Here is a 12,200-nt window from a genome sequence, read left to right on the forward strand (position 1 = left end):
TCATGAACCCACAATTCAAGCAACCCGCCTGAATTGGCGCTAATTTTAAACCGAAACTAAAATGAGCACGGGTGACCGGCATTCATTCACGGCCGCATTGTCAGTCATTCACGGCCGCAGTCATTCACGGTGCGTGTCCAGTCTGGCGCGTTTTCAGTTAATGCCTATGGAAGCTTAACTTTCATAGGAATTCATTGAGAACACTCGCTGTACTCTGCACTGCTCCGTTATGAATGCCCGAGCCGAGCGGCCGTGTGCATTTACATTTTGTGAGTGAGATCCCACCCCTATGGGCGGGTTGAAAACATGCGGAACTAGCCCCTTCTACTGGCTGTAGTCTCTAGCCTCTGGCCAAAAAAGACTCCGATGACGCTCGTCTCAGGGGGATATGAGGGGGGGCACGATCATTCGAATAGACTACCGGGTTTCTACTGATACAAAGCTTAATGCTAAATCGCTGAAGTAACCCTTTAAGTCTTCCCTAAAAATATCAAACGTTTGATATGTATAAATGTTTGGGTTAACTAGATAAAAATTATGACAGAATACTGTATAAATCCAGTGTTCTGTTGCAAAAAAACCATATGCATATCTTTTCGATTTGATTACATTTGAAAATATTGATTCAATTGTTAACGTTTTATGACTTTGGTGTTTAGACATGTTTTTAAAAATACATTTTTAAAGTGAGCCATTAAAACTGAATTTTAAAACAGAAAATGGGATTTCTTAAAGCCCCACTTCATCACTAATTTTTCAAAAAACAGATCTATTTTAAAACTGATTGGTATATACTGATAAGATGTTAATTCACACTGTAGCAAGCAACACAACATAATTCTAGGGAAAAAATCTATTCAATATGCACTGTGATACATGAGCATATCACAAAAAAGAGGTTTTGCGGACATGTTCTAACAAGCCATGGTGCTCTAGTGGGCGATGTGAGTTTGAGTTTGTATGTAGGTATGTTTTCTCTCTAGTATCTAGTATTAAGAGCCAAAATAACCTACAGTTATAACCTACAGACAACTGAGGCTTTTTGAACCTTTTTGTGTTTTTGAGTGCTATGAAATGAAAGTGTCACACCTGAGTGACTTTCTCTTCACACTTCTTGACTTGAAACATCTTTGAACAAATTGGTAGAATGGAAGTGGTTTGTGTTTGCTACCATAGCTGCCATGCAAACATTTACAGCCACAAACAAAGCAGCTCTAATGACATCCTGTTCGTGGGAAAGAAGTGTCTATAAGGCTGCATCATTTAAAGGGAGGGTGAAATGCTGTTTCATGCATACTGAGCTTTTTACACTGTTAAAGACTTGGATTCCCATCCTAAACATGGACAAAGTTAAAAAAAAAAAAAAAAAAATGTTTGATGGAGTATTTCTGTGCCAAAAAAACTCCTTCCGGTTTCCCAGTTTTTTTCGAGTATGGGTATATGTGACGTCAGAACCCAGCGTTAATGGGACAGAGGATGGAGTTTGTTTTTCCGGAGCAGGAGTTGTGCAAGTATTTGTTTGTTCCCTGAATTTTGGCGACGATGGTTTATAAACAAGGTACAGTTCAACTCCGGATTTGTAGCTCGTCTAATGCTTAAAGATGGAGCAATCCCAGCGATTAAAGGGTTAGTTCACCCAAAAATGAAAATTCTGTCATTAATTACTTACCCTCATGTCGTTCGACACCCGTAAGACCTCCGTTCATCTTCGGAACAGAAATGAAGATATTTTAGTTGAAATCTGATGGCTCTGAAAGGCCTCCATTGGCTCAATGGCACGGTTCACTCTCAAGACCCTTAAAAGGTACTAAAGACGTCGTTACAAAGTCCATCTCACTACAGTGGTTCTAAAATAACTTTATGAATCGGCGACAATAGTTTTTGTGCGCAAAAAAACCCTAAATAACGACTTACATAGTGATGACGATTTCAAAACACGGCCTCATGAAGATTCGAAGCGTTATGAATCAGGGGGGTCGAATCAGCGGTTTGAATCGCCAAATTTCAGCAGTTTGGCGGTTTGACACGCGATCCGAATCATCATTCGGCTCACTGATTCATAACGGTTCGAAACTTCATGAGGCCGTGTTTTGAAATCGTCATCACTATATAATTCGTTATTTAGGGTTTTTTTTGCGCACAAAAACTATTGTTGCCGATTCATAAAGTTATTTTAGAACCACTGTAGTGAGATGGACTTTGTAATGACGTCTTTAGTACCTTTTAAGGGTCTTGAGAGTGAACCGTGCCATTGAGCCAATGGAGGCCTTTCAGAGCCATCAGATTTCAACTAAAATATCTTCATTTGTGTTCCGAAGATGAACGGAGGTCTGACGGGTGTCGAACGACATGAGGGTAAGTAATTAATGACAGAATTTTCATTTTTGGGTGAACTAACCCTTTAAGGTTCACGGTCGTGTGTTGGAAGCAGACGGTGAGTAAAACTGCTTCAAATGTCTATGTGTTGTTAGCTATCGATTCCATTGTTTTTCTATGTAAACATGCATAGCTCAAAGCAATAGCTGCGCACGTTCGTCATTCTTTAGCTCCGCCCGAACAATTCGCCCCCAGCCGCTCTGATTTTTTCGGAAAGATTCGGTATAGCGTATCTTTCTTTTATAAATATAATAAAACTAAAGACTTTTCGGAGATATGAAAGATGCAATACTACTCTATAGGTACTCAAGATTGACATGAGATAGACTGAAAATGAGTGTTTCACCCCCCTTTAATAGGAATGTTTTACATTGTGCTGTTATTACTGCACATACGTTCTACGAAGTAGGAGTTGGCCTCGATCTTCCAGACGATCTGACCTTTGTGGGAGCCATTCACACCTCTGTTTTTGTAGTCCAGAAAGTTCTCTGACAGAACCTCATCTAGGAGAAAGAGAAAAGTAAAGCCTCTTATCTTATTCTTCAGAAGTTATGGCATACAGGTAATCACATCTTTTGATTATTCATTTATAGTTCTAAAAGAAGAGAAAGCTGGCCTTCAGCTGAGGGACTATAATTATAGTATAAAAATATAATTACACCACATATTACACAAATATCATGTTTTTATGTTTAACAAAAGCATACATTTTTTCCCCAATTTGTTTTATTTGTAATGAATCTTAACTTACACTACTAGTAAAAGTTTGGAACAATTGAGATTTTTTAATGTTTTGGAAAGAAAATACAGTAAAAACTGTTATTATGTGAAATATTACATAAAATTACTGTTTCTATTTGAATATATTTTAAATATAATTTATTCCTGTGATGTCAGAAACCAAATGCACTGCTCTGAAGAATCTATAACTTCATGAATACACTGTCATTCAAAAGTTTGGGGTCAAGAGCTTAAGATAGTCTGGTTCAGTCTTAATTTCTATCATTTTACACGGGCTCGGGCATGCACTCCGGGTTGCGCGGTAAATGGGCGGTCAGATGATGCGTTTCGATTAGCGTGAAAATTGATGCTGAGGAGGGCGTTCAGTGCTGCTGGAAACACCATCAGTGAGCGCAGGACAGCGCTGATGAAGCCATCTACTGTCAGGAGTTTGGTTTGATTCCTCTTGTTTTCCTTTCTCTCTTTACTGCTCGTTTGCTTTCTCACAGCTGTCTGCTATCTTAATCAGCGGTCGCGCTCCTCGCCTCTCACACCTGTTCCTTCCTTTACTTGATCATCTTGCTATTTAGTTCTCATGCTTTCTCTTCTCTTTGATGGGTTATTGTTTGGTCATGCTTGTCTGTTTCGTATGCCTTGTCATGCTCGTCTAGTCCTGTTTCTCCGTGTGTGTGTGTGTCTGTGTGTGTCTGACGAGGATTTCACCCTGTAGTCTGCTTTCTACTAGTCGGCTCTTCAGCACTGCCGTGTCTGCCAAGTGATGTGAGAGTTCGGCGTTTCCTGTGTGCACTCTCCGGCAGCAGTTTCTCGCACCAGGCATCCCGCCTGTTTGATGTCTGTTCTCTTGGTTACCTTCTCCTGATCTGCGTCCGCCTTGGCGGCCAGTTACCGGCAGACAGCCTAATTTGTTCATTATCTGCTGTTCAAATAAAGACTGTAACCTGCATTTGCTTTTGGGTCCTTACTACTTTGTGACATCTACAGTGGATTTAATCATTTTCCTCCACAAAAAACATGTAGCCTAATCTTGGTGAATAAGGGTTTTTCAAATTATAACTAAATATGAATTGAGTCTTAAATGCATAATGTAGACAGAGTATATAGGCTAATGTTGGCATTATTCTTTTATTAAATTTCAGCTGCTGTTCACCGTCGCGTTGAGGCCGTTTTTGTGGAGAGAAGTGGCGAAGCAAATCCCACGGAGCCTTTATCTTAATTTCATTATTGCCAAATACCCATCTTAATTTAAAATGTATCTTAATTTAAAGGGTTAGTTCACCCAAAAATGAAAATTCTGTCATTAATTACTCACCCCTCATGTTGTTCGACACCCGTAAGACCTCCGTTCATCTTCGGAACACAAATGAAGATATTTTTGTTGAAAGCTGATGGCTGAGAAAGGCTTCAGATAGGCCTCCATTGGCATTTAGTACATTTACACTTCCAAGACCCATAAAAGGCACTTAAAACGTCGTTACGAAGTCCATCTCACCACAGTGACTCTACAATTATTTTACGAAGCGACGACAATAGTTTTTGTGTGCAAAAAAAATCTAAATAACACCTTTATCCAACTTGTTCTTGTCTTCCGTGTGTGCCTCCATGACGCATGCGCCAGAATATGACGTAGCGCCGGCGTTCGGGAATCCATGAAATGCACACTTAAGCCCCATTTTGAGAACTACGCCGAGACCTGAAGCACGATCAATGTAGAATTCAACCGCTTAGATACACACGTCTTCCTCTGCTTGTAAACAAATCGCTTCTGGGTCATGCGTCCGAGCACCGGATCTGCGTCATATTCTCGTGCATGCGTCTTGGAGGCACACACGGAAGACAAGAACAAGTTGGATAAAGGTGTTATTTTGATTTTTTTTGCGCACAAAAACTATTGTCGTCGCATCGTAAAATTATTGTAGAGTCACTGTGGTGAGATGGACTTTGTAACGACGTTTTAAGTGCCTTTTATGGGTCTTGGGAGTGTAAATGTACTGAATGCCAATGGAGGCCTATCTGAAGCCTTTCTAAGCCATCAGCTTTCAACAAAAATATCTTCATTTCTGTTCCGAAGATGGACGGAGGTCTTACGGGTGTCGAACGACATGAGGGTGAGTAATTAATGACAGAATTTTCATTTTTGGGTGAACTAACCCTTTAATTTGTTAAGAAAGACTCCTTTTTATTGGCACGTTGGCATATATATAATCGTATTGGTGACTGTGGAGAGAGGCGGCCGCAAGCAAGTCCAATTTTTGTTTGTCTTAGGCATAATGTCAATTTTATGTAACTTTTCGTTTTATTTCGTTATTGCCAAATACCTATCTTAGTTTAGAATTTATCTTGATTTAATTTGTTAAGAAAGACTCATTTTTATAGGCAAAGTGTATGCCTAGGCCTATTTAGAGTGCCGAGATGTTACGATGTTACAGAGGACTTATTTTATTTCTTTGTTCCAACTTCCAAGTGGCCTATAGCCTACGTTAGTCATGTGTGCACATTTGAATAATGTCGGGCTGTAAACGGGTTCAGGCCTTGTCGGGCCTAACTTTTAAGCTCTACAGCGATTACAGCTCTAGTCAGTATGGTATTTTTTTTAAAAGAAATTAATACTTTTATTCAGAAAGCATACATTAAATTGATCAAAAGGGACAGTAAAAAGCAGCAATTTGTATTCACAACGCACGTTTTTAGTGAACCGCATCATTAGCTGAAAGCAACTCAGACCCCCTCCCGAGTGTTCACATATGGACCAAAAATCCAGCGAACCGAGCTCAGTGTGACTGTGAAAACACCCTAAGAATGATTTCTGAAGGATCATATGAGACCGGTATAATTTTCCAAATGTTTGAATGAAATATTTATTCAATCTGAGACTTAACATTCAACCAGCAGCATAAAACGCAACCAAACCGAAACGCTCACCAATGAGGTACATGCCAATCCAGTCGCCCGCGTCCACTTCCTCCTTGATGTCCCAGCTGAGGGTGATGTCCTGCGTCTGACCGATGGTGTAGCTGGAGGTGCTGACGGTGAGGGTGGAGCGGCAGTGGGAGGTCAGGAGGTCGGTGTCGCTGGTGGAGCGCAGCACGGCCGCCGCCAGCTCCTCAGGAACGCCATTCTGGAAGTTCACGTTGGGAAACTGCTCAGGGTTGAAACTGTGCCGAATCGGGTCCTTACATCGCCGCCTGCCCTGAGATGCACGAGATGGAGAGGCCATAGCTGCAAGCCAGAGAAACCTGTTCTGGTACAAGTTCTGAGGAAAAATCAAGAGGCAAGAGTAAATCAGGATGCATCCCACCATTGCTATACAAAAATGCTCTTTTGGACCATATAGTGTGTGAATCAAACCATGCAAAAAAAATCAAGGAACAGTGATGTCCTGGAGGGTTTAGATGCTGCGCTAAATGCAGACTTTTCATGGTCAGCTCAGAAAAGACAAAACCGCTGGGAGCGAGGCAGGCCATTAATAATTCATAACTCATAACATGAAATTGACACTATAGACAACACTAGCAATAACACTCGACCTCAGATATTTAATGCCACTATTTAAATGAGATCATTTGATATAAAATAATTGGAATAATATACACTACCAAAAGTTTGGAAATATCATCATAATTTAACATTTTCTATTTTAATATATTTTAAAATATATTTTTTTGTGTGATGGCAAAGCTATTTACTGTCACTTTTGATCAATTTAACACATTCTTGCTGAATGAAAATATTCATTGCATTTAAAAAATGTTTTATATGATATAAAACTCTACTAAAAACTAAATATAGTTACAGCATGAAAACTAACAGAAATTAAACAACTGAAAATAAAACTTAAATTAAAAACCAACCTGCATACTGTCTACTACAAAAAATAGTACATGAGAAAATGGTGAGTATTTAACCAAAAAGAAGAAAAAACAACTGTAGTTTGCTAAAACTGTCACATGACCTCATCGCATTACATGTTTAATTCAGCGAATGATGTCCTGTTTTCATCTCTAACTGATTATATTTAATGTAATGTAACTCTCAGAAAAAAAATGGGGTTCTTTATTTAACTTGATACAACATCCTCTCCCTCATCGGTCTACACGGTAACATGCATTTTTTAAAGATAGAATTTCCTTCATGTTATATCTCTGAAGAGCAAGAGGCAGTCAAGTAACAATTAGCAGATGTGGCGGGACACTCGCAGATGCATGTGTAGTGTAGACCACAAGCGCAGAGGCTTACGCTTCTCTGTGGGATGCCAAAATCTCGGCAGAAATTAACTAGGTCTAGTGGTTTTCTGTGCGGTAGAGATGGGTTAGAGTGGTTGACTAGTCATCCAACAGCTGCCAGTCAGACTGAACGTTTCTACAGAAAGGAATCCTTTTATTTTTAATATTTAAACATTTTTGTGTGCTGCTGCAAACCCTATTACACAAACCCTGTGTGTAATAAGCAGAGTTTAAGCACGTTGTGTAGCCGCATATTACTAACGCACATTTTAAATTACACTAAAAATACTGCACTTCAGATTTGTTGGTCAATGGCGCAGTCGTTTTGAGTTGCCTCAAAAAAGCAACACGCCAACAATGCGCCTAAACACACCTCATTTTCAGACCAGCGTGGACGAACAGATGGGCGCAAATGCATTTGCTATTTAATCAATGTGGCGCTGGACGTGAAAATGATAACTGCGTCGGGCTGAAACTAGCAAAAAAGACTTGCTCGAGCCTGTCGTCACATTGCACCAGGTGTATGATAGGGCCCAATAACTTAAAGGAATAGTTATATATTCATTTTTGGGTCAACTAGCTAATCTCTTTAACATAATATATGATGTGTCAGATTTCATGTCTTTTAATGATAAATACATTTTGGAAAAACACTAACATTTTGTTTCTCCACAGAACACGCATTCTGTTTTTATACAGAATATATTGCAAAGTTTTTAAATATCATAACCCATTACATGACAATGGCACTCTATAACACTAGCAATAACACCAGATGGCTCTCAGGTAATTTAGATCTCTCACTACATTTAAATAATATAATTTGACATAGACTTACTGAAATAACTTGCACTACTGTTTAAAAGTTTGGGGTCGTCGATATGATTTAAAAAAAACAGTAAAATAGTAATATTGTTAAATATTATTACAATTACTTTTTCTGATGTATATTTTTTATTAGGAAATATATGACAAAAGATACAAAGTTTTTAAAAATCTGTCTTAGGCAAAAATGAATGTGTGGTGAATAAATACTGTATAACTGAGTAACTCGATAACGTGGTATAACTGCAACACAATACATGATGTGTCAGGTTTCTTGTGTCTTTCAATGACTTTTGGAAAAGGACTAACATTTTTTTTGTCTCCACAGAACACACGTTTCTTGCAATATGCCTTTATAACAAAAATATAAGAAACAAAACCACAGTGTTTTCAAGATTCAAGAGTTTTATTTGTCACATACACAGTTATATACACAATATACAACTGGCAGTGAAATGTAAACAGGTCCGCTCCATGGACAGTGCAAATAACAGTTACAAGAACACAAGGGAAATTAAAATAGAAATAGAATAAAATTAGAATAAAAAGTATTAACATAAGTAGAGTTATAAATAAATCAAGTAAGATAAAAATAGGAAATAAGATAAAAATAAAAAAATAAAATAAAAATATAAAATATAAAGTAAGTGGATATGATAAGTGAGATAAACTGTAGACTTAAAAATAAGTGGTTAACATAAAATATATATATATATATAGAGAAGTATGATGTGCATGCAATAGGTATAATTGCAAATCGGAGTATAATGTGCAAACAGGAGTATGATGTGCAAACAGGTTTATTACAGGTTGTTACACAGTAACAATAGGAACGTAAAGTGCAGTGCAATGGCAGTATGTGAATGTTAATGTATAAACTGGATGTTTATGCGTGTGCGGGGTGAAGTGAAGTCACGTGACTGAGTTCAGGAGTCTGATGGCCTGGGGGAAGAAACTCCTCCTGAGTCTTTCAGTCTTTGCCATCAGGCTACGGAAGCGCTTACCAGATGGCAGCAGGGTGAAGTGAGAGTTTGCAGGGTGATTTATGTCTCTGATGATTTTGGTAGCTCTACCTCTGCAGCGTTTGGTGTAGATGTCCTGCAGAGACTGAGAGCCTGAGATGCGCTCGGATAAGCGCACCACTCTTTGCAGGGCTTTGCAGTCGTGACTGGTGCTGTTCCCGTACCACGCTGTGATGCACTGAGTCAGGACACTTTCTATCGCCCCTCGATAGAAAGTTTTCAGGATGGCTGGTGAAACCCTGAATTTCCTCAGCTGGCGCAGATGGTACAGTCTTTGCCTGGCTTTTTTCACCTGTGTCTGGATGTGTGTAGTCCAGGTCAGATCCTCGGAGATGTTCACACCCAGGTATTTGAAGCTGCTCACTCTCTCTACCGGTGTCCCGCTGATCATGAGAGGGGAGTATGACCGATGCTGTCTCTTCCTGAAGTCCACAATCAGTTCTTTGGTCTTGTTAACATTCAGAGAGAGACAGTTGTCCTGGCACCATGATGTCAGTTGCTCCACTTCGTCCAAGTATGCCGTCTCATTGTTGTTGGAGATGAGACCCAGGACAACAGTATCATCAGCAAACTTGATGATCGAGGTGGAGCTGTGTGTGGACAAACAGTCATGGGTGTAGAGAGAGTAGAGCAGGGGACTCAGCACACAGCCCTGTGGAGCTCCAACACTCAGGGTGATGGAGGTGGAGGTGAACTGGCCTACTCTCACCGCCTGGGGTCTGCCAGTGAGGAAATCTTCAATCCAGAGGCAGAGAGAAGAATTCAGGCCTAGATCCAGGAGTTTGTGTGTTAGCTTAATGGGAACTATGGTGTTAAAGGCTGAGCTATAGTCAATAAATAGCAGCCTGAAATAGTTCCCACTTTTGCTGTCGATGTGAGTGAGGCAGGAGTGAAGGACGTGAGAAATGGCATCTTCAGTCGATCTATTGGGACGATAGGCAAACTGAAGAGGGTCCAAAGTGTCAGGAATGGAGGAGCAAATGTTGTTTTTAATGAGTCTCTCAAAGACCTTCATGACTAAAGATGTGAGAGCCACTGGACGATAGTCATTTAGGCAAGAGGGTTTACTGATCTTAGGTACAGGGATGATGGAGGATCGTTTGAAGGAGGTGGGGACAACAGATGTAGCAAGGGACTCGTTAAATATGGATGTAAAGAGCCCTGCGAGCTGATCAGCACAGGACCGCAGAACACGACCTGAAATACCATCCGGCCCAGCAGCTTTCCTGACATCCACACGTTTGAGTGCCCTCCGAACCTCGTCCTCCGAGACAAAGATCACGTGACCGTTGCTGTTGATCTATGTGTTTGTGACAGGAGCAGACAAAGGCACTGATGTTGGACGAGAAGGCCTGGCCCGCAGTCTCTGCTCTGTTTCACCCCAAAGGGTTGAGGTCAGGACTCTGTGCAGGCCAGTCAATTTCCTCCACACCAAACTCGCTCATCCATGTCTTTATGGACCTATGTGCACTAGTGCGCAGTCATGTTGGAACAGGAAGGGGCAATCCTCAAAATATTCCCACAAAGTTGGGAACATGAAATTGTCCAAAATGTCTTGGTATGCTGAAGCATTAAGAGTTCCTTTCACTGGAACTAAGGGGCCAAGCCCAACCCCTGAAAAACAACTCCACACCATAATCCCCCATCACCAAACTTTACACTTGGCACAATGCAGTCAGGCAAGTCCCGTTCTCCTGGCAACCGCCAAACCCAGACTCGTCCATCGGATTGCCAGACAGAGAAGCGTGATTCATCACTCTAGAGAACATGTCTCCACTGCTCTAGGGTCCAGTGACGGCGTGCTTTACATCACTGCATCAGACGCTTTACATTGCACTTGGTGATGTAAGGCTTGGATGAGCTGCTCGGTCATGGAAACCCATTCCATGAAGCTCTCTACACACTGTCCTTGAGCTAATCTGAAGGCCACACGAAGTTTGGAGGTCTGTAGCCATTGACTCAGCAGAAAGTTGGCGACTTCTGCACACTGTGCGCCTCAGCATGCGCTGACCCCGCTCTGTGATTTTAGCCATGTTTTTGTGACAGGTGCAGACAAAGTCATCTCGAGTGATACAATGACCCGCAGTGTTGTCACAATATAGGAAAAAAACTCAAATGTAGCCGTTATTATTGTGCAACCCTGGTGTGTTGTTACCAAATGCAGAATCATTCTGAATGACAGCATAAGCTGAGACTTCACTTCCTCCTCCTCACCATCCCAGTTTGCATGAAGCCTGTCGAACAACAGAACTCACACAACATGCATTTAAAGCCCCGGATAAACAGCAGAAAACTGCACTGCAAAAGATGTACTGTAGACAAGAATAATCCACACAAAGGACACTCAGCAAATCCAATTTCGGACACAATCATCAGCCCTTTCTGCTTCCTAAATTTGACTGAGGCAATCTGGCAAATTTACAGTACAGATAATGGTAAAAAGAAAAAGAAAAGAGAGGCTAGAATTCAGACTAGGACACTGAATGAGTGAAAAATGACACCAAGGACTGCACCATGTGAAATATATAACCTATGTTTCCCAACACACTGTGCTGAGCTACGGGGCTCAAGCAGGCAGCACGGGTTAAAATTTGGTATTTCCTGTTCCAGTTTCTGTGACATTAAAACATTGTTTCTTGTCCTCCATCTACTATTTACTACAATAAAATGCCGAAGAGCCAAATATAAACATCTGTCTGCTGGTTTGTAAACTCTCTGAATAGCAAAATCTACAGCACTTGTGGCTTATCTAAAAAATGTACAATACTACTATTCAAAAGCTTGAGGTTAGTGTGATTTTTATTTTTTTTAAAGAAATGAATAATAGAGTGGTGCAGTGGTGCATGTCAGAACCCAGAAGTCTAATTCGCTGCTGGTTCCTTCAAGATATGGGGTTTTATAACGGGGGTTTTCAATTTATGAGTAAAATAAAGCCTATAGTAAGCATAACTTGATGACACGTTTTGTTCTACAACATAACTGAAACAGGAAGTTCAGTGGAAATTACATCAATACA

The 12,200-nt window shown here is 40.5% G+C and overlaps 1 protein-coding gene across 1 annotated transcript in view; it reads right to left on the reverse strand.

Moving 5' to 3' along the window:
* The window catches only part of hecw1b (HECT, C2 and WW domain containing E3 ubiquitin protein ligase 1b), a gene marked incomplete at its 5' end in the record, with an annotated part of 68,693 nt that overhangs the window by 45,306 nt on the left and 11,187 nt on the right, over positions 1–12,200 (reverse strand). Inside the window, 2 exons of the mRNA XM_079820602.1 lie at positions 2,772–2,879; positions 6,037–6,367. Of these exons, the coding sequence (XP_079676728.1) occupies positions 2,772–2,879; positions 6,037–6,367 (439 nt within the window). The remainder of the gene's footprint in view (positions 1–2,771; positions 2,880–6,036; positions 6,368–12,200) is intronic.

Source organism: Gobio gobio (genome assembly GCF_949357685.1).
Source record: "Gobio gobio genome assembly, chromosome: 6".
In the NCBI taxonomy this organism is placed as follows: Eukaryota; Metazoa; Chordata; class Actinopteri; order Cypriniformes; family Gobionidae; genus Gobio; species Gobio gobio.